General features: G+C 43.4%; 2 protein-coding genes across 2 annotated transcripts in view; both read right to left on the bottom strand.

The window, feature by feature from the left end:
* Window positions 1–1,395: 1,395 nt before the first annotated feature.
* GRIN3A (glutamate ionotropic receptor NMDA type subunit 3A) overlaps window positions 1,396–23,566 on the bottom strand; it is a gene marked incomplete at both ends in the record, with an annotated part of 149,463 nt that continues 127,292 nt past the window's right edge. The window contains 3 exons of the mRNA XM_082655896.1: window positions 1,396–1,735; window positions 6,220–6,296; window positions 7,659–7,823. Coding sequence (XP_082512022.1) covers window positions 1,396–1,735; window positions 6,220–6,296; window positions 7,659–7,823 — 582 coding nt within the window. The remainder of the gene's footprint in view (window positions 1,736–6,219; window positions 6,297–7,658; window positions 7,824–23,566) is intronic.
* On the bottom strand, window positions 17,838–18,871 carry PPP3R2 (protein phosphatase 3 regulatory subunit B, beta; the record flags this gene model as incomplete). The annotated part of the gene is given in 4 exon segments (XM_082656252.1): window positions 17,838–18,146; window positions 18,150–18,220; window positions 18,223–18,319; window positions 18,695–18,871. Coding segments are annotated over 4 exon segments (654 nt in total).

Genomic DNA, 23,566 nt, shown 5'->3' with positions numbered 1-23,566 from the left:
ACAGGTTTCTGAGCCCACATCCACCCCCTTTCCCATCTCATGCAGTCAGCATCCTAATGAGTTCCTAGGTGACTGAGAACTGAAGTTCTATAGTTCACGTATTCCTTTCCCTTTCTGTGTGTCCAAGCCTTTGCACACTGGAAAAGGGATGCCTAGGCAGAGGGGAAACAGCTTACTCATATCAATCTCTTGGGGGCATTAGATGGGGTTTGGGGGAGAATCAGAGGGACCAGTGCCTGTTCACTGGCACAGATGAGGGGGTGTGAGGCTGCAAGACTGACTTGCTAGTGATCCATAGAGAGATGAAAAGCACAGGGCACATTCCTGAATGTTTAAGCTTGTGGTGTTCACAGGCTTGAAGTTCACTTCTGGGATTCCTATAGCTAAGACACAGGTGCCTGCTGATCTGAAAATAGCCAAATATATGGATTGCAGAACATCTTTCCTTAACTCACAGTGCCAGCTCACGTGTCCCGTGCAGGCAATTAGCAGGAATGTCCCAGTTTCATCCTAAGGCCACATCCTTGCCTTGCTTTTCTCACTTTCCTTTCTGAAAGGCACACACTATAGTGGAGATGCTTAATTAGATTAGAAGTACGGGCCTATTCATTCCTTAGCGAAATTGCTTTTCTGGCCCAGAGCTTTCGTTTGAAAAGCATGGTATACATTTTAATGCCTCTTCTGCCTGTGCTCTTTCTGCTCACCACATCCCTGTTCCCTTTCATAGTGGCGTGTAAACATGTTCCTACCAAATGTTAGTCAGGATGATGTTGGAGATCCAGGACCCTTTCAAAAACATGGCTCTTGCCTGATCCAATCAATCCTTGGCCTGCTATGATGTGAATGAGTTCAGTTAAGTTTTCTAAGTACCCACCTTCCTGTCCTAAGTTTCTCTAGCTCTTCCCTGGCTCCCCATTCAGACTGTAGGAACAAATCTACACTGGGGAGTTATAGCAAAAGTCACAACCCTGAATAATCCCGCTCTATACTAAGATTAAAACCAACAACCCAGTAAGACACAGGTATGAGTAACAATTTTATCTCTTGTTGATAGTGCAGAGAAAGGGCTAAAAACCAGAAATGTTACTGTGGCACCAGGTGAAAAGATTAACAGGAGCTGGGGTTGTCTGGTTATTCACAGATCCCTCACACGGTGTTTACTTCTGACTAATGTAAGATTCCTGCTCTGAGGAAGACTCCTACCCTGGAGACCTAGGAATGAGCTTGAGAAGGCTGGCTGCTGCTTTGCAGGCTAGGGAGAGCAGACTTGACCTCTAAGAAGACCCAGACCTCAGCTTCCCCCCACCTTGGTCAGTAGTTACAAAAGAGCATTACAAAGTGTCTTAAGGGCTCAGAAGAAGGCCAGGAACTGAGAAAAGAGAGCAGCGTGGCCACTTAGGGCTCAGAAGTCCGATTTGTCCTTTGGTACTCTTCCAGCTCCGTTTTCCTGCTCACAGCCAGCTGCAGCTCTTGCTGGATCACCTGAATCTGCTTCTCCAGCTCTGAGAGCTCCTGCATCACTGAGTTCCGAGCCCCATTTAGGGAGTCTGCTTTCCCATTGGTGGTCAGCGAGGCAGGAAGCTCTCTTCTTCTTGGTGGGAGAGGGATGTCTTGGTGGGTCCGGAGGCTCAGCTGGTTTTGTCCCCCCTCATCACTGAAGATGTATTTTCGTCGATTGTCATGACTCAGATTGGACGTATTCCACACAGTGAGCTGACAGGGTCCCACATTGGACCTAGGAAACCAAGAGACACTTTAGATTGACTTTCTACTCTGCAGCTCTCCCCATCTTTTAGCTATTTCCTTGTGAGTAATACGGAACTGGGTACACAGATAGAGATGGAGTCACAAAACCATGGACAGACTGCCTGCTGGAGTGTCAGGGAAATAAAAGGAGCCAATGCAATTCTTTTCAACTGATGTTCAGTGATTCATCAAGTCTCATGCTGTCCTGAAACCGGAATGGGTGTTGCACCTGGAGGGCTGATGGGCCAGGGTATGGCACATTCTTTTATGAAGAACCTTAGATGCTTTTCTATTCTCTTCCTGCCAGTGAGGCTCAGAAAGCCGCACTGACTTGAAACAGTTCATGGCTATGAAGATGATGCTTCAGTAGAAATGAGATTCTGTTTATTCAGCTGCTGGACTCTAAGCATGGTCCTGCTGGTAGATACTCTCATATGACTCATCCTTAGCCCCGCAGGACAACCCTGATGTTTACTAGTTGAGTTTGAGGAGAATAAAAGCATACAAGCTGCAGGTTTCAGCCCAAAGTGTCCCAGTATAGGGATGACTTTGTGAGTTGAGAATGACAGTTGAGGTCTGAAGCTTAAAAAAAAAAAAAAAAGACCCAAGAGAGCCTCAAGTTCTTGCTGGAATAATGAAAGTCAAATTGAAATAGATCCTCTTTCAGGATCCTCTTTCAGGCTCGTGTCGAGCCACCTACCACCATCCTTGAGATGGCTGTAGACAGCAAAAGAGTTATTGCTGACCAGGCACAGGAAGAGGGGGTCTGGTTTCTGAAATACACTTTGACAGATGCAATGAGAAGAGCTTCTTGCTATAAGAAGAGATTAGAGCCCTAAGCACATGGCTGCTAATTTCTTCTAGCCTTGTTGAAGGAGAAGGAGGAAGAGGAGGCAGAGGAGGATTATGACCACTTTTGCAATCTACCACAGGGCAAAACAAAATAGAAACACTCTATTAAGTCCTTGTGTCTTTGTTCCCATCCATGTAACTGAATCAAGAATCTATTCCTGGACTCTTACTAATAAGGAGGAAAAGGGAAGGACCTGCAGGGGAGGGGAAAAGGGAGAGATAATTAAGTGTCGATTCAGTTACATGGATAAGAACAAAAACACAAGGACTTAACTAGGGTGATCCTGTTTCATTTTGCCCTGTGTGCATTGCAAAAGTGGTCCTAATCCTTCGTTCTTCCTTTCATCCATATCCCTCTGCAGTGTGACTTAGCAACTCACCCTTATCAAGGGGGATTCCAGGGGAAAGTCTTCTTTCCCTCCCCCTTGAATTTGGCCTGGTCTCATGACTTGTTCTGGCCGATAGAAAGTGGCAGAAGTGGCAGGTGGTGGTTCCGAGTCTTGCACACTTCCACTGCCTCTCTCAGAACCCTACTGCTACAGTGGAACCAGTCCAGACTAGTCGGGTGGTTGATAACAGACCATCGGAGAGAGTCCCCAGTCTTCCCGGTTGACCAGCTGAGGCCATCCTAGACCAGCCAGCCCTCTGCTTCTCCCTCCTTTCTCCAAGCTGGCTGTAGACACAGGAGCAAATGTGACCATGATCAGCCAAGTTTGGCCCAAATCAGTAGCCTGCACAGCTGACACATAGATTCATAAGCAACTAGCTGTTGTTTAAAACATTATGAACTGAGATGATTTCTCACACAGCAAAAACTGATTGATACGTGCTCCGAGCCATTAAAACACACGAACACATTCCAAACCACTCTGCAGTTCTTTAACATTTCTCATGGTTTAAGGCCCATATAAATGAGCAGGGAGTACCACAGCCCAGCTTTCCTGTGCCCTGGGCTGGGTAAAAGTTCTATAATGAGCTCACTTACAGCTCCATTGTCTTTACACTGGGTCAAAGGTGTGGATATAATTTTCCTTCTAGCCTTACAGTTCCCTTTAATTCTTCCTTCAAATCTTTTACTATTGAGTTTGAATAATTTCAAAACAATCTTGTTTGTGGCATGTGTTATTTGTATATATATATATATATATATGGTTTACAATTTTTGTATATCTTGAGGTGAGAGGAAAGAGAAAAGAGGAGGTGTATTGGAAACCCAGTGGAGTGAAGGACAGACCAAAATTTACATGAAATCACATGTTGAATAAACTAAGGACTATATATATAGTCTTTTGCAATATCTACCTTTTTCCTCTGATTTAAAGAAAAGAGCAAAATCTTTTCATACCATGGCCCATAATTTCCCCAGGCCTTTCCTCAAACCCATATGTTAGTAATTCATTCATTTATCTATTATTTTATTCACTCAATAAATAAGAAACATAGGGGAGGGATGTCAAGTTGCGGCAGATAAAGGTATTTGCATAGATATTCTTCCAAAGAAAAAAAGAGGGAGAGAGTTTTTGAGCCAACGGACCTAGCTCTAGGATCATGGAATGATTCATAGTGGGGAAAACCTGGGAGTTAGGCATCAACACATTTTCCTAGAATGTCCAGGCAACCTCAGAAATCAGGCAAATAGAATTAGCCAATCTGGTTTTCTCCAGAGCTTTGTACATATATCTGGGAATATAATATAGAAGAATAAGCAAAAGCTGGCTTCCATGACATACTCTAGGTGGCAGCATCACAAGTGCTCTGATGATTGACATGTGGCTCTGAGCCACCTATGAATGCAAGGTGATAGGTGCTGAATGGCAGATATGTTGTCTAATTGGAGGAAATGAACGTGTTATATTGTTGGCCTCTAGAGTGTTTTGATTGTGGTTTGCAAGCTTTCCTCAGCCTTAGAGTGTAAGGCGACCAGTGAGTTAACTGAATTTAACACTAAAAAGCTTTCACAGGACAATTTTGTAACGCTGAGGTTCAATACTCCACTAGACCATGCAGAAGAGTTGTGACAGCTGTGAGCCCTCAAACACTCACTGCGTTTGAAAGGTTATAGGTGGGTGTTGGGTTGTAGGGAGGTACCACAGGAAACATGGGCCCAATAAGCCATGAGGGTGTGTTGCCTTAGCTCCTTCTCAAAATAAGGGATTTCAGAAGGGAATCTGCCAACAAAAATGGATAAGCTGAGTGAAAGATGCATTTGGTTCTGAATTTAGGTGAGAGAAATGCGAATAGGAGTCATCTCACAGTTGGAAATGCGATCACTGGAAGCTCCCTGTTTCTATTATGGCTGGAAAACAAATGCTTTGTTATTATGAGATGGTGTCTTTGCTGCTATGTCTTCTTGTGTTCCTCTCTCGTTAAAAATTTATGTTAAAAATAATTATAGAAAAAAATATGTAACACGACATAGAACAGCTGTGACCTGATTGGTCGGCAGCTTGTTGCTGATGGGGCCGCAGTGTGATACAGGAGCACCACAGACCCTGAGGGAGAGGGGGGTGTGCTCCCTGCCTGGAAAGAGAGGCTTTAAGAGATAACGGAAATGATTCTGACAAGCTTGATGCAAATTGCAGAGAAGGGGACTGCAGCAGTCCCCAAGGAGGTAAAAACAATGAAAAAGAATCATGTTTTCCACCCCCTTTTCCTTGTCCTCTATTGTGAATAAGAAGTGTGAGTGTCAGGTTTTAAAATTACCCAGAAAGCCAAGCTTGGAGCTGAGGATCTGCCATAGATGACAGAGCTGCTTGGAGGAAATGCTGTAAACCGAGGCCTCTGGACATAAGAAAGAACCAGGAGGCTGTCTTAGGCAGCATGAAACAGAGGCCAGCCAGGTACTAGACCCAAATACTTCTAACATCTTTAGCCACCATGAATGAGTCAACAGTCTTCCACAGGCTGGATGTGGGGAAGATGCAGAGTTTCAATTTTCAAATGTCAACTATGCATTTAATGCTTGTTGCTTCCTATTAATGAGATGCTCTTTTCTGGGGAGTTTGTAGTAACAGTGCCGGGAAATGGGTTAAACAGAACACGTCTGTTGCATATTTCAAATATTCCTAGAAGTGCTGGAAAGGAGTGGGGAGTGGAAACATGCCAAAGGGGCAATATTGCATGAAACTGCCTGTGGTACTTATGAATTAAGTCTAACTTGTATTTTGTACACAATAATAGCTAAAATAGCTTTGTTTTCAGGGCTTTAGATGTGTTATCTCATTGAATTCTTATAGCATCTCTAGAAAGTAGGTACTCTATTTATCTAATTTTCACGAGTGAGGAAATTGGGGCATAGCGACTCGCCCAAGACCACACATATTGTAAGTGTCAGAGTCAGTATTTGGATCCGGATGCTTGACCTTAGAGATCACACCAGCACTTAAACCACAACATATATTGCCTCTACTGCATTTCAGTGTCCATCTATGTACAGATATGTTTTTTATTTTGTCTGTGCTACTTCTATTTGAGACCACGTATTTTTACTGATGGTGTTTATCAACAACTTGGTCCCGATTTGATTCATTATACATAATTTCCCTTTTGAGCATGAAGTCTCAGTTACATCTCTAAACTTTTAACAAACATAAATGACACCTGGAACCGGCCTCTTCTTACCTCTTTTCCACACGCTTAGTCTTGAAACGCTGCCGCTTTTCCTCCACGAATGATGTGTTTAGTGCTCTATGTAATCTCTGGCAGAAAGAACAGATGCACACACAGAGACTGTTAGAAACACGCAACCAGGGGACAAAGTACCCCCTGAGATTTAATCTCTTCACTACAAACCTAGGCCTCTTTAAACAACTTAACAATGATGACGGAAAAAAGATCAATATTCAGTCCCAAATCTCAAGAGAGCAAAAATTCTAATTATAAGTTATTATTCTACCTGGAGGAAAGAAAAGTAATTTGATGGGAAGCTTAGAAATACTCTGAGTTGTAAAAAGGTATGTGATATAAAGAAGAGTTATCATAACCAACACGTGGCAAAGGGCCTGGCACAATTGCTAAAGGTGAGTCAAAAACTTAAGTCTGACTTCTTAACAGCCAAAACAAAGAAGGTAAGAACTCCTGATTAATTAAATTAATCATGCTAACATACAATGGAGAGGATCAGTTGTCTGCAGAGTCCTCCTTAGGAGACCAATTAGGTCCTAGGATGAAAGTAGGAACAACAGGGTTCACATGTAACCAAACCAATGATAGTGACCTATCTAGAAAAAAAGTACTGTGTTAACAAAGCAGTGAGTCCACATAACAATGCAGGGGGCAAAGGTGGCAGAACTGGCAGCCTCACTACTGAGGAGCTGAGATAGTGCACTGGGAAGTAGGAGGGAGTCGTCGGGAGGTCAGGATGGCTCCTCCGGCCTCGCTGGACAACGCGCTGGGGGGCGGGGGCCGGGGGGAACTGCTGCCTTTGCTAGAGCTCCTTCATCGGTAAGAAGCCTTCAGAGTACATTTTGTCTCTCAGTGCCAGTTTCCATCAGGGTGAGATGTGCAAAGGAATACGCTTGAATGGTGGTCTGCCTGACATTTTCAGTTCTGTCTGTAAGTGAGTGTGTAGGTGTCTGGATTACATGAAGGAACTTTGATCCTATGAGCTTGGCCTTGGCACCAGTGGACTTCAAATCTCTGGACCATTGAAATGCAGTGAGAACAGGGGCTGGTAGGTTCATCTAAAGGGAAATGGACTTCGAGTTCATTTAATGGGTTTCAATTTTGGCAAGAAAAGAGTCTATAGGAAACAAATCTTTCACACCATCTCTTCAGACTGTCACTAAGAGAAGCCAGGTTAAAAGGGATGCTATTCCTTCCACTGTGAGCAACAGTGGACAGTTATATGAAAGGCACGAGCATTATGGGATAGCTTAATTTAAGGGGCAAGTGAATTAATGGGATAGAGGGAACTCCATCTTGTACATTGAGAGTGTCTACACAACCCTGGTTCTCTTGGTAACCTGTCATTTGTCAGTCTGACTTGGGGCCCCGGATTCTCCCATTACTGGGAATTCGGACGTTTAGGAATATTGGAGGAAGATGCCTGTGGCACTCACCTGACTGGTGTGGAGCCAGTATTGCAGCCTAGATTTGTTCTTGATGCGTGGGAGCAGCAGCCTGTACACTATGTGCTCACCAATGGTGGTCAAGATGGAGAGACCAAATCCAATGCACAGCAGCACGAAGAGTCCAGAGAAGTGTTTGATGCCCATTTGCAAAGTCTGTGGCAGAACAGGAAAGGAAAGGCCATGAATGTGTTGCTTCATCTGGTCCCACGATTGTTCACTCTTAGATGCAGATTCTTTTTTGCTGGACCCAAGGAAAGCTGGAGACTGTTCCTCTGCGTGCTCCGCAGACATCACTAAACTACACTCTGAAGGGAATCCATCCAGGACTGAGGGCTGCTGCAGGGCACAATTCCTGGGGTGCTACTCACATACAGTCCTATTGTATGAATGGTTTCTGGAGTCGTGCAGAGGCCCTGCATCTGGACTACCCTATGGTCTCAAGAGAGACACAGAGAGATAGACGTGGAGAGAGACTGAAAATTGAAACAATTTAATATATCAAAACATTAAATAGTTATTAAGGAAAGAACCTCTCTCAGGGACAGAGAATGAGTAGATTTAAGGGGAAAAGATGATGAGTTCAATAATTTTGACATTTAGATCTGCCAGGGAACATGGAGATCATCTAGTTGAATGTCCTCATTTTAAAGATGAGTAACCTGGGCCAGAGAAGTGAAGGGAATTGAGCCAGGTCACAAAATTAGACAGCCACAGAGGAGAAAGAGAAGGGACCTATTTGTTGATGGCTTACTTTTTATTTTTGCGCCGAGATAGGTATGATAAATGCAATTTATAGTTGAGGAAACTGAAGTTCCTGCAGCATTTAAGTGACAAAGCTGGTCGATAAGTCAATGTTTGTTTAGTAGCTCCAAAGCCTGGGCTCTTTCTACTCTACAACAAAAGAGCAACAACAGCCGTAAATATAATAACTTTAACACCTGTGACAGGCACTTTGCTAAATGATTTACACGAAGTCCTTATGAAATACGTATCATCCAGTCTACGACATCGATGACCAGTCAGTCCTGCAGAAAGAAAGACATTTGATACCTTGAGTGCCTACTATGTGCCAGGCACTCTCCCAAGTACTGGGGGGTGAAGATAGGAGGGTTATTTCCCTGCCTTCAATCAGCTTAAATCTGGGGAGGAAGCAAACATTTATACCCCATGATAAATTGATCCACGCCTCCTGGGTTTTGCAGAGAAGCTGGCTCATGAGATAAGACTTACAGTAAGGGAGGTAGAATGTGGAGGCTCGGGTGGGAAAGTAGCACTCTAAGCTGAGGGAAGCAGAAACAAAGAATGTAACAAAGACATGAACTTCCAGCACAGTGATCTGGGGGCTTGTGAAATAGAGAGCTGTGTTCAGGGGTAGGGTGCAGGAGGCCTGTGTCCTGAGGGAGAAACAGGCCCACACTAGGCAAGCCTAGATTAAGCACCTCACCCAAGATCACACAAACCAATGCTAAGGAGCCTAGGTGTCATTCCTTTGCTGGAGGCTTTTGGTCACCATCATCATCGACAATTATTTAGCACTTAACATGTAGAAGGCACAGTTCTGAGCTCTTTATCAATGTAGCAATTTGCTTAATCTTCCTAAGGACCTATGAGAGAGGTACTGTTACTACCTCCATTTTACAGGTGAGGAAACTTAGGAACAAAAGAATGAAGTGACTTGTCCAAGGTCACATAACTAGTAAAGGTCAGAGCTGGAGTTCACACCCAGGTAGTCTGGCTCCAGAGCCTACACTCTTAACCACCTCATTTGACTGACATGAGTGATCCTCCCATCCTCTTGATGGGTCTTCCTTTCTTTCATTCTCCCCACCTCTACCCCCAGTTCTGGAGAAGCAGCCATTTGGGATGGCTCAGACATGGCTAGACCTCCGTGGTATGCCAGGAAGTCTATCTGGGGGCCCAGACTCAGAGGCAGAGTTTGGAGATTTCAGTCTTTGGGGGAGCCTGGGTCATGGAATCTCTTTTCCTCCATGACACTACTTCTGGCCGTGGCTCTGGACCAAAGATGGGTGCTAGGATCCCTGAAGAAGAAAAGACTAGAGGTGAGCAGGGGCATAGAATATGCACCAGGTTTAGGAGACTGGGACACAGGCAGGAAAACTAGAAGACACCTGAGAATGAGGGAGGAAGCTCAGCCTTAGGGAACAAGAAATGCTGGTCTAGGAAATGTGAGAGGTGTATCAGACCCTGAAGGCTACTCGGGTACGAGGGCTTTTCCTGGGACATCTCTGTACAAGTGGTGACCAACCTGACCTCCAGAAAGTATACACAAATGTGTTTGAAAACATCCCTTGGCCTGGGCCTGTTGTAATGTGTACAGGATACGGCTATTACAGAAGGATTCAATTACTACTGCTGTGGATGAAGAATGCACTGGGGAAATTAATTTTGGACTTTAACACTAACAGCATCAAACACTCAGCAAAACACTAAACAGACTGGTGTTGCTTTCTTATAAGGTGCTGCCAAGATGAAGAAGAAAAATGTAACTTACAGTGAATCGTCCTGCTTTTAAAAGCATGATGTTCCCTCTGTTTTTTTGTGCATAACTGTAATTAGTCTCATTTTCCTCTTATTATCCCAATAACAAAGAGGCTGTATTCAGTTTATTTTATACATTTCTTTCTTTAAATTTCTGTTGTTTACATCCACATGCTAACAGACTAATAGAAGTAGTTGCTGTGTTTTTTTTAATTGGACATCTGTGTGCCAGACACCATATATGCATATTATGATCTTATAATAACATTGTAAGTTAAGTATTATTATCCCTATTTTACATTTGAGGAAACTGAGGCTCATTAACTACCATACCCAAGATCATACAAGCTAATAAATGGGGAAGCCAGGCTATGGATCCAGGATTGTCTGATGCCAAAGCCCGCACTGCCTTCAAGCGAACACCATTCACAGGTACCCCTTGCTATCTGAACTCTGACTATTCCCTGTTACAACTTGTAAAAAATTTTATTCAGAACTCACCATCTGAATAGAAAACACTATAATCTGCCTTTGGGCACCAATGAAAATGTTTATACCGTGTCTGGGTCTCAGTGATAAGATGTACCGCTGCAGTTGTAATTCAGCTGTCCTTCCCCTAGGACCACACTACTTCAATGTGTTATGCATTACATATGTGCATCAGCCCCACATTATCAAGTGAAAACTTTTTGTCTGATAGAGTGGAACTTGCTCAACTTGACATTTATCACTTGTCAGAGGAAGAAGAGGAGCAATGAATATTCAATGTCAATCTTTAAAATAAATTTAAGTGATGCAGACAAAATAATGACTGCAGGTGCAAGTGACAGGAGCAGAAACATCACATTCAGAAATGCAATCACAGCCCAGTCTCATGTTGTCAAGAGCTGTATTAATGGAAGCAAAGAAATGCAAACAGACATAAGTTTTTTATTTTCTTCATCCCATTACTTTATCCCATTTGATAGCTCACAGCCACACACGTCTGGAGTCTCAAGAGCCAAGGAGAGAAGACTGTCCCAGGATTTAGCCACAGGCAAATCTCAGGCATTTATGGCTTCACTTAGTCCTTCACAGGCTCACTCTAGCCCATCCAATCTCACTCCATTAACTCTTTAATCAATACGTAACCACTCAAAAAATTGTCTTGCTTGCTTATTTTATTTTGCTAAATGTTATTTATACTTGTTATATTTCTTTAACATTTTATTTTATTGTTCATTTACATTAATATATATCCACTGTACTGTGGTGGGAAAGCATACTCTGTGTTATGCACACATGAATAACCACTGATTAAGCATTGAAGAACTGGTGTTTTAAATGCTTCATATTATGCAGAAATCATTGGTGGATTGTCATATATAACAATCCATGCATTGTGCATTAGATATTAAACACTAATAAATGTCTAAGAATGTTTTAGTGATATTTAGGGAAACTGTTTGGGCTTTTTGGATGAGGTGGGAAGGCTTTATTGTTCATCTCATACAAGATAACAGAAAGGACTCCTACCATCTGGAAATTTACCAGCCAACATATTTCCAGGAACAGACTAGATTCAGATAAAGGGTGATGCCTGTACTATCAAAGGTTCTGATTGGTCTCTGCCTAGATCATCAGTGACATGTAGAGGCCAAGACCACCAATTTTGTTGCTGCTAAACCCTCCTTTGCATCTTGCTCAGATGTGGACCCTTGAAACATCTGACAGCTGGTTAGATAACTGACTAGGTTCTGAAAACTCCAGCAAGAAATGCAGTTAAAGTATTTCAGTCATCATTTGCCTCAGATGTTACTGGTTAAATCTTATGATCTAAGCCTCCCTGGCCTCCACTCCACATCACCCACTCCACAGCAGCTACCCATTTTCTCTGATCCTCTAAAGAGTCTGTAATCGTTGCTTTCAATTCCTCTCCTAGATACTTGGAAGCAGGATGAGGAGCAAGCAAATGCTGTTTCTAATTTTGAAGACATGATTTCCTTTTTTTTTTTTTTAACACCCCACTATTTTGCCCAGAAGAGAAAGTAGCTCAATAAAATTTGGCAGACTTGTTGTGTCTGTACATATAGCCCTTTGTCTGGGCGGGAGGACGGGCACAGAAGATGGAGACCTCCACCTGCATGAGGTGTGGGCTCCAGAGGTACCAAGGACAGCTATCGCGGGAGAGAGTTTGCCTGGGTGGAGACAATGGGGTAAGATTGTGCGATGTAATCATGTGGGATTTCTAAAAAATTGTAACAACAATCATGAAAAGGGATAAAGAAAATATGCACTCATAGAATCTGAAACTTTCTCATCAATGAAGACTGAAAGACTGAAAGATTACATTTAACAAAAGAAACAAAAAATGATTTGCAAAATCCAGGGAGACATTGCATGAGTGAAGTTAACAGTGCTCACACATTTGGATAAGAAAATAATCTAGATGGACAGTAAAATTAGGGTCCGCAGGAACTTCCCATCACATCCCTGGTCCTGGGGGCTGTGGCACCTCTGTCTCTTCTAACCTGGAATCTGCTTAACAGCTCCTCAATATGGCACAGCCCAGGTTGCTGAGGAGATGCCCCCTTTCTGTTCCTTGTGCTCCCAGAGCCCCCGCCCCTTCTAGGTTTGGGAAACCATCTTTTATCCTTGGACCTGGTGCTGAATGTGCTACATTACCTCCACTGTGCGGTCTTTTGAAAAGTCTTAATTTATTAATAAAATAACTCAGAAAAATATTTCTAAAAATTAAATTTGAGGTGATTACCATTATCCTTTTACTATATACTTTCAATTCTTCATTTTCTCTTCTGAACTACAACCATATGCACATATATTTTCCAGAGTTGTAAACTCTGTTATATGTTAATATAACAATTATGCTTTTTAAAAAACTTAATCTAAAAATTTATGGATTTATACAGTTATTTTATTTATTAACTTTAATAGCTTTATATTATCAGTAACTATTATTTTATCGTAATTGAGTTTACTCCCAAACTGTCAGGTATTTAATATTACTTATTATATATATATAATAAATATTGCCACAATAAAAAATCTTTTGCATATAGCATTTAAAAAATCATTTTTGATCCTTTCTTTGAGATATATATTGCAATGGGTGGGATTACCAGGTAAGATCATATAACCGTTCTGATGCCTTGTGATGTGTGAAATGGTCCTCAAGAGTGTGAAAACCATTCCCAGTGATTCCCAAGATGCCCCATTGCACAGGATGCTCACATCCTCTCCAACCCTGTTTTGCAACTAATCATTTTTTCCTGTTTTAGGTATTCTGATTTGTATTTATTCAATTTTTCTGGCTACTTTTTCATGTTTGTTTTTCCTGTTGCCCCAGGTATGTATTATATATTTATATGATTTGCCCAATTATGCATTTCAGAAAAGGCATGGATTTTTATTGAAAAAAGCTATTAACCCCTTTCCTAACACATTACATATGTGTCTCAATTTTTAAGTTTTCCTGTTAGCTTTGTTTTGTTAGATTTTATTATACAGGTGTTTGAATTCTATATGGCTCTATTTGTTTTGATTATTGGAAACTCTTCTGTTGTTCAGTCATTAGAAATAGCAGTTGTTGGGATGTTTTATGACCAATTGCTTTATTTCTGAAAAATAATGAACACTTCAGTCCATCTTGAGCTTTTTTAACAAGAGTGGAACATACTGCTTTGTCTTTATTGAGACTTTTGATTTCAGCCCCATGCTGCAGAGGTAACTTAGCCAGTAAAAGGCCACTCCCATCCCGGGGTGGTCTGCATTCCTTTATGCTAATTTTGATTTTTACTTAAAATCCTATTTTTTAAAAAAATGTTGGCAACATACACATGCACACACACATACACAAAACATTGTGAGAACAAACACCATGTAAAATTAACAACAAAACAACTTATTTGTGTGTCAGATTTAGTCTAAGAGCTGTCAGATTGTATCCTTTATCTACATGGCTTTTATTGCTGCTCATGTCGCTTCAGTGTAATGGTTTTTCACTATGAATCAGCTAGTGCTTTAAAGCTGACACATGGTTTGTCACTATTTACACAGTCACCAGCCAGTAGAAGAGCTAGGGCAGCCAGTACGAATGGAGAGAGGTCCAGTTCCGATTCTCAGTCTAGCGACCTGACTCCTTTATCATGGTGCCATCTTGTCTTAAAAAACATCCAAGCCTCTCCCTTTTCAAGGCATGCAAAATAGATAAAACATAGTAGCCAGACTCACAAACCACTTTAAATCCTAACAGAGAGAATCAATAAGCATAAGTGAAGAATGGAATTTGTAATTAAAAAAATTCCTGAAGGTTTTTCCTTGAGAATTCCTCCGAAGCAAGATAGATTTAGAGAATAAACCAACTATGCTAAGGCCATATTTTTTCCTACGTTTCAAAAAAAAAGGAAGTGTCTAGTGGTTTGGGGATTGCAACATATGGTAGAGAGCAGACACAATCCATTAATATATGATGCACAACAACGTAGTGTTACTGATGTCTACAGCCTCAAAACATATTGGTTGCTGTTACCAGCTTAATCTAAATACTGTCACTTATTTCTCAAGATGAGATGGAGGTGGATGATGATGTAAGACTGCCTTGCCTAATACTTTTAATTTTTAATTGTTTGCACTGTATAGAACCAAAGAGGTAGAAGCTGCTTGCTCCTTGACAAGAAATTCACCTCTTTGTAAAAACTGAGGCTTGGTTTGATTATATTAATAAGACTATCAGGAATAATTTGAGGCAGGTAAATACAAAAACCATAAAAATAGGAAGCAATGGAGTGAGGTGAAAAAAGCTCAGCATTTGGGGTCACAGAGCCTGGTTCAAGTCCTCACTTTGTCACTTACCAGCTGGGATATCTTGGAGAAGATTCTAGATCTCTCCATAGCATCATCTGTAAAACTGAGATGATAGCACCCACCCCACAGTGTTGTTATGATGATTAAATGATATAACAAATGTAACAGGACCTGGAACAGCTGTTCAATATGCATTAACTACTATTATTACCCCGAGGAACTGTACAGAACTAGATTTGTTGGCAACTGGCAATTAACAAAGAGAAGAATCAAAGCGTTCTAATTTGGAAGTAAATGTGATCTCTCTTCCCAAATATTCATACAGTCAGATCTTTCTAGTTGCTGAAGCTAGAAACAGGCTCACAGTTCCAGGTCACTGCCACAAAGGCTTGGGTAACTATATTAGGTAGACTGATCAAGCAATTAGCTTGTGAATTCCAGCCACTCTAGGAGCTGAAATAGTTTTCCTCCTCTTGTTAAATTTGAACATGTAATCCAACATGTTTCAAACTCTCGGTCCTAATTTTTAATTTCCATATTTTAACGTGCACATTGTAGAGTATAAAAATAATGTCTCTCTTTCAGAAATCCTCTTCCCTGGCATTACACAAGCTCACTTTTCTCATGCAAGGTTTCCTCCACAAAGTCAAATAGGTTGGGCTAGAATGAGAGTCTCACTCTTTTAAACTTTCTCCAGTCAAGACATCTGTTATCCCCTCTGCAAATGCAGGGGTGGGGAAGATCTTGACATTATTTCCATTGTTTCTTTTCTGGATTAGGATCACACAAATGTCCAGCTAATCTGAGAGTGGGTGTGGCTAAGTACTAAGTAAGTGTTGGAAAGGAACCAAGAGGCCTCCTTCTCCCTTATATATTGATCTAGTAGAAGAGGACCAAAGGGGGAAGGGAAGGCCATGGGTAGCGTGAAAGTTTTGTGCTCTAGCACTTTACATGTTTAATCTTCTTGAATCCTCAAAATAAACTGGGGGTGGATCTTCATTTTAATCAGGAGAAATGACACAAAGAGGTTAAGTAACATGCTTGTGCTCGCACAACTAATAAGAAGTGACTGTGATAAAAACCCAGTTGTAACTGCATCCAAACCCAGTCTGAGTCTTTGAACTATGTTACCCTGAAATGGGGGTAAGACTCATACAACTACAGGATTGGGAGCATTTACTGATCATTAATACATTTTTTTTAGGACTGCGCAGAAAGTTAAGGGGTTGGATACCTATTCTTTGTGGTTCATAAGTAATTTATTAAATAAAAAGTATGGCAGGGTGCCTTGGTAGATGGGTGCTCGGACAGTAATTCAATTTGTGGATTTACTTGTCCCACTTTTGGGTTTTATTTTTGCGGGGGGATGGGGGCAGGGAAGACTAGCTACCAGCCTCTTCGAAATATAAGGATAATTAATCTTGAAACAGATCTTTCTTGTCCTGAGAAAAATCACCTGGTTTTGTCCCTTGGCTTAGTACATGTAGGGAGAGTACGTCTCATTATTCTGGTATTCTGAGAGCCTTAAGCACCTTCTACGGGGATTGGACCACTGTGAGAAACAGGCCTGATGCAAAGTGGCAGACATTGGGACCAGTCCTGTCCCAGCTCTTCTGAGGACAGCTTGTTCTCCAGGACCTGACAGTAGTAAGTGGGACCACAGAGAGCTGGTAACATCTAGGGTGCAGGCAGCAGTGTACTTACTGGTACACTGGCTCTCCAAAACAAGCAGAAGCAAAACAACTAAAACTTTCTGCTTTTTTCTGTGAGGTACTTACTACTCCCACTATGGCTGATTTCAAGCAATCGACATGACATCACTGAACACGGGGTTGGGGAGGGACGTGCACACTTTGATTCTCACCCAGTATGAATAGGCTCCAGCGCACCCCTTGGCTGCAGGTTTATTAGGGTGTGAGGGACTCTGGGCTGACTGTTACATTAGAGAAAAGGCTTCCCACCACGAGAGAGCTCTTGCCTTCCCTGCCAGGCCCAGGTCTGATTTTAAGAAGTAAGCTTTGTTAGTGTAGAGAGCGTCCACCCCTGCTGCAGAGGTGTACCTGCTCATCTCTGCATCTTTTGAGTGCCAGGAGCAACGCCGCTTCAGCATCCTAGGGAGAGTCCACTGCAGCTGGAATCTTCACTGCCTCTGCTTGTGGGAAGAATGACTCTGAATGTGGCCTATTCTCTCCAACTGGAGTGGGGCTGAGTATTGGAGGTGAGAGGGCTTCCTACGAAGTTCTCTGCCCTGTTTGAGCGGAAGCCCCATGAACTGAATTTAACACTGGGGTGGGCAGCCAACCCTTAAAACCCACCTTCACGGAGACTGATCGTTAGACAGGGCATTTAGTCCAGTCTTAGCATTTCTTACAAGACCCCTGAGTTTCTGCTCTGAAAAGAAACTGTTCAGGAGCTGGAGCGATGAGATAGGAGGAGCCTAGCTGGATTCCTGACCCTCAAGACATGCTCGGGGATTTCTGGATGTACCATGGGGAGTGGGCTGCGGCTTTCAAAAGCGAAAGATGGGTTTTTGTTGCCCAGAGAGAGGTGATTAAAAGAGGCTCAGCCAAGAGGAATATATTCATCCCTGTTGCCACAATAAGTAGATAACGACCTGTCAAAAGATGCCTGAACACCACAAGTAAATGAAAACAGTTCACCTAACACCTTTTCGGAATTTTCCCCCACATATGAAACCATGAGAAGTAAAGGAAAAGATGTATATTTTCTTATTTTTGAACTTTAAAAGTTATTCTTCACTCTTTATAGTTTGGCCTCTGAATCAAAACAAAGAAGAAAATACGTTCATAAAAGCCATTTCCTTTTCTTCCCCCCGCCATGCTCCTTCATTATGTTCTCCCTGACTTAGGGCATTCCCAGGAGAATACATAACACTGAGGTGGGCAAGAGGTTGGTGCTAGAAAATGTTGCTTCACAAAGAGAAATACTTCCCAGCAGGTCAGAGAGACGGGTGCTGGGCCTCTTGAGCTGATCTTTGAGAAGAAAGAAAAAGTCGTTGTTGGGTGGTGCTCTTATAAAAGCTCGCACAATTGTCAGCAACTTCTTGTGGCTCTCCAGGCTTCCGACCGCAGCATTGAATTCCTGGAAGGATATTTTCCCACCGTGATCCTTGCCCAGGACGATGATGGTTTTGTCCACGAGCTGCTGTAACTGTCAGTCTTTCAGGTTGTCCCCCACCATCCTCGTCAGCACCTGGAAGGGCTCCCTGCTGGAAGTGTAGCCGTCTTGTCCATGTCGTAGATGCTGAAAGCAAACCTCAGCTTCTGCTCCTTGTCTCCCTTGACACTGAACTGGGAGGTCCCCAGGATGAATTCCCCGAAGTCCACCTCTCTATTTTTATTTATTTATTTAACATTTTTATTGGGGTATAATTGCTTTACAATGGTGTGTTAGTTTCTGCTTTATAACAAAGTGAATCAGTTATACATATACATATGTTCCCATATCTCTTCCCTCTTGCGTCTCCCTCCCTCCCACCCTCCCTGTCCCACCCCTCTAGGTGGTCACAAAGCACAGAGCTGATCTCCCTGTGCTATGCGGCTGCTTCCCACTGCTATCTATTTTACGTTTGGTAGTGTATATATGTCCATGCCACTCTCTCACTTCGTCCCAGCTTACCCTTCCTCCTCCCCGTGTCCTCAAGTCCATTCTCTAGTAGGTCTATGTCTTTATTCCCGTCTTACCCCTAGGTTCTTCACCACCTCTCTATTGCCGTCTGTGTCGAAGACGACTGTCACTCGCTGCGCTAATGGGTTCTCCTGTAGCTCCGGCAGGGACATGAACTCCTCCACGCTCAGAGCGCCCGAACTGTCCGAGTCCAGCTTCTTAAACCGCTTGCCCATCCGTTTAATTTCGTCTTGGTCAAAGTGGCAGCACATTTCTACTGGGTAACTGGACTCATTTCCATTGTGGAGCCAGTCTGGACATTGGGTCAGGGGAGGGAGCAGGGGCGGTGGGCGCACGCAGGGCTGGAGAAGGACTGTTACGCCGCCAGGTGGGGTGGGGAGGGATGGGGGGGCGGGCTCGTGGGACCCCCCACCCACCCCCGCACCGTCTCCTCTCACCCCTCCCTACCCGTTCGCACGACCAGGCAAGAAAATGGGCAGCTCTGGGAGCCAGGCGGGGGAGTGGGTGAGCAGGGGGAGAAGAGGGGGTGGGAGGGGGGAGTTTGCGGGGGTGGGGGGGTAAGATAGGAAGATAAGTAGGAGAGGGGAGCTAGGGGGAATGCCCGGGACAGGCTAAGGGCAGGGATACCTGCCTTCTTCCTTCTCTCGGTACCTTAACCCTTATCTCTCCTGCCATTTTTAAAAACCTTCTCGTGTCACTTTTCCTTCTTCCCTTGGAAATTAAACTCCAAGGGGGCGGGGCCGCAGCTGTATTAATCACCGCGGTATCCCCAGCATAGTGTCTGAAATGCAGTATGTGCTTAATATATGTTGAATGACTGTGTAAACTGCAAGCAGCGGCTCTTGATGCTTATTTGCAAGCCTAGTGTAAGGACTAGATGAGATAATACATCAAAGCATTGATGTCATGTATACATCAATAGCTGACCCTTGAACAACATGGGTTTCAACTGCGTGGGTCCACTTAGATGCAGATACTTTTCAATAGTAAATACTACAGTACTACAAGGTCAGCAGATAGTTGAATCCTCTGAGACAGAACCGGGGATACTGAGAAAGGATACACAGGGCTGACTATACAAGGATTTTCCACTGAGCAGAGGGTTGGCACCCCTAAGCCCTTGGCATTGTTCAAGGGTCAACTGTTTTTCCTAAATTCTCTGGGAGGGAAAGCCAGGATTGATATCCTTCTGGTACAGTGGCCAATGACCTTTTTCAGAACATGGGGTTCAGGGTCTTTGTAAGAGACCACCCAGATATTACACAAAATTTCTCACATGGATCATCTACAGGCAGTAACACATTCTTGAGGAATATACACAATGCTGAATTCAGGGCCCTTTTCAAGAAGATACAGGTCCCAAGACCATAGCCTCTGTCACCCTATTACAATACTTCAAATCCATCCTCTCATACCCAGTCTTTATCTTTGTTGGGCTAGTGCCTGGCGGCTGTCCTGCAGACCAATTTGGGGAATGGCTGTAATGTGTCCTGAGAAGCCTCTGCCATATTTTCAGAGTAAAAGTGGTCCCTAGGCTGTCTCACTCTTTCCCTCGTTGCTTGAAGTGGATTTGTCCTTTTTTGTTGAAGATGAATCTCACCCCTGCCTCCCATATTCCTTCTTCCTTTAGGAAGACATCAGTTACTCCAAATGCATACGAAATACATTTGGTTCAAGAACAATGCAGCTCTGAGGGACTTGGGGGACTCCCAGGACACTAAATCAAACTGAAGGGGCCAAACCCGCTCTCATTTAAAAAAAGGTGGCCACCTTTTCTGTGCTTTAGTTCAGCCAAAATATCAGCCTATGGGTAATAACCATGCTGAAACTGGCACAACAAAGCCATGGAATATCTTACCATTAGATCTACACAGTTAATTCCTGACTGAATTAACTAGGTCTTAAAGAAGCATGGTAGGGTGGAAAGAATTTAGAATAGTGTAATAGAGGCGGGGCGGCGGCTGTTAGCGCGAGACCGAGATGGTTAGCGCGAGACCTCGAGACCGCGAGACCTCGAGACCGCGAGACGGTTAGTTTTTGGCGGTTAGAGGTCTTGCTTTGCAGACAGTCAGCCGCGCTGTGGTCCCCATGGTAGAGAGTGCGGTGAGAGGCGAATCGCGGTCTTCTCTCAGGGGCCCTCCCTTCCAGGCCCTCTGGCCTCGAGCTGGTGGGTGAGCCTGGGGCCCCGCGGAGAGGCTGAGGGCTGTGTCCTGCAGAGCTCCAGAGCCCTCGCCATGGCCCCCTACTGGCCGGGCCCAGGCCTTGAGGCAGCAGCGAACCTCTGCCCCATCCCCACCTCCGCCACCTAGTGGCGGCGGCAGTCACCGTGGGTCACCGTCCGTGGGACCCGGCCCTCGTCTGGGGGGTCTGAGGAGCCTGAGGGCCGGCTTGGTCCAGGGCGCTTGGCTCCCTCAGTGATGACGGCTGCGCAGGATCTGGGGACCTGGCCCTGAGGATGCTGCCAGCTGAGCTCTGCCTCTTCAGTCGGGCTGGGCACTGGCGGGAGGACCCAGACTGAGTGCTGGACTAACGCTCCCGGGCAGGGTAACCGGCCCCTGCAGGGACCCCTTCCTCTTAGCCAGGGCCTGGGCCTCAGAGGGCGAAAGTCGAGCCTTGGGACCTTGTAAAATGAGGGGTAATGATGTTGCTTTGCTTACAGAATTTGTTAAGTGTTAAAAGCCGCAAGGAGGCATGGAGACAGAACTAAATGCCTACCCTTCCCTTTCTTGTCAGAACAGAGAATAACCTTTGTTTTGGTGAGGTTTACGGGAACATCATGACCTCAAGAACAAAGGATCTGACACCAAGAAGTCTGCATCAACTAACCACGCCCCTCCCTCACCTTTCCTATAAAAGGGCTTTGGTGAAAGCTTTCTGGGAGTTCGGTGTTTTCAAGGTATGAGCCATCCGTCTCCTTGCATGGCCCTGTAATCAACCTTTCTCTGTTCCAAATTCCAGTGTTTTGGGATTGTTTGGCCTCACTGCGCATGGGGCACACGGACTTGCGTTCTGTAACAATAGGGCAATCAAATCTTAACTGTCCACTTAATAGCAGTAAACAGCTTGGAGAATTTGCTTAATGTCAGTTTTCCCCATCTGTAAAATAGGGCTAATAATATATTTTAAACAGTTGTATGAGGATTAAACTGTTACTAGCCAATATGATAAATCATTATTATTGTTATTATTATTACTAATTTTATTACTATTTACCCTGCTGGTGGAGATGAAGGCTTAAAGAAAGAATACTTGGCAGCCTGGGCACTTAAGTGTATGTGCATTCATTTAATGAACACTCCTTGTGTACTGTGTACAATATGCCAATCGCTGCTCTAAGCCCTTAGCCAGCATTAACTTCAGCTCCTCCAGGGCACTGTTCTTTGAGGGCTGATGGCAGATTTTCCATCGCAGGCTTGAGGAATGCAGTGACGGACCTCACTCGTACTCTTATGGAGTCCTCTTGGTTTTCTCCTGAGTAATGCCTTGATGGTTGTCCTTTAGGAAGGAGTCATCAGTGTGGAAACTCTTAAGTAAGTGTCTTCCTCTATATGGTGTGGTATTAGGAGGTAGCGAGGGGCAGTGGTGAGAGCATAGGAATTAAATAGACCAGGTTCCAGTCCCTGCTCTGCCCCATGAGCTGTGAGCTCTTAGAGGAGCTGTTACTGTCCCAGCCTCAGTGTCCTCATCTGTAAAGTGGTGATAATAATCACCTGCTTTATATATTCTAAGAGTGAGATGAGGGATTGCATATAGAAATATTATGTAGAAGGAGAAATATCATCCCAAGAGTTAGCTAATTTAATGGTGAAACAGACATTACCAGGAAGATGGTACCACTTCTTTGAAATAAAACGGTGCACAATCAGAATTGCTTTACTCCTGCCTTGTAGAGGAGGTAATGTGATGCTGGATCTGAAATTTTAGTCAGTGTGAAGTCGAGTTCCCCATTGTTCCACATTTTATAAACTTTGTAGTTTAGCATTATTATGGGACTCAATGCCATTGTTTCAGTTTTCTCCAGCCATTATTCTTAGTCATTTCCATGGAAAACACTATTTGTCACTCTTTCCATTTATCACTGTGGGGGGATTTGGATTGCTGGACATTCACTGCAGGAAGCACATTAAAAGGACTGGCTGATTGTTTTGGAAGAAATCAGGATCCTGACACCACTTCCATTTCAGTAAGCCATTTTTTTTTTTCCTCAAGAGTTTTCAGGAAAAGGACTGTGAGGGGTTACATGCAAATACAACTGACACTGGAAAATAAAATAGAAACAGAAGTAATGAGAATTGAGGCTCATATAAAGCTTCATCTTCCAAGTTATTCAGCAGAACAAGTTTCTGAGTAATTCACACACTCTGGGAGCTTTACAGTTGGAAGCCCTCACCTTTCTGTGATTTGCTGGGCACCATCTTTAACATCTGTTTGTACTGAGGTAGCCCCTGTGTAGACTGTGGAACCACATTGCCGTGAGTTTAAAAGCATTCATGAGCATCAGAGTTCTCACCTGCAACTCAGAAATACTATAATGGTGTCATATAATGTTATTATAGGTTTAAGTGGGATAACATCTAAAACTTAAAAAAAAACAACAACACAACTAAAAGAGCACACCAGCGCACATTAGGGGCTCAAGAGATTTTACACCTTGTCTCCTTACTTTTCCCTTTCCTACTCCTTTATTTGCTTTCTCCAAAGCAGAAATTTGACTCTGGCTCTATGTGTTTTATCTTCCTTGGATGTGACAAATCTTGTTTGAAGTTTAAATCCATTTAACAAATATTTCAACAACATGGATGGACCTAAAGGGTATTATGCTAAGCGAAATAAGTCAGAGTGAGAAAGACAAATACAGTTTTCGCTTATATGTGGAATCTAAAAAATAAAATGAATGAATATTATAATACAGAACCGACTCACAGATACAGAGAACAAACTAGTTG

The sequence above is a fragment of the Grampus griseus genome, assembly GCF_964374135.1.
Source record: "Grampus griseus genome assembly, chromosome: 6".
In the NCBI taxonomy this organism is placed as follows: domain Eukaryota; kingdom Metazoa; phylum Chordata; class Mammalia; order Artiodactyla; family Delphinidae; genus Grampus; species Grampus griseus.
This window is presented reverse-complemented; position numbering and strand designations above follow the sequence as displayed.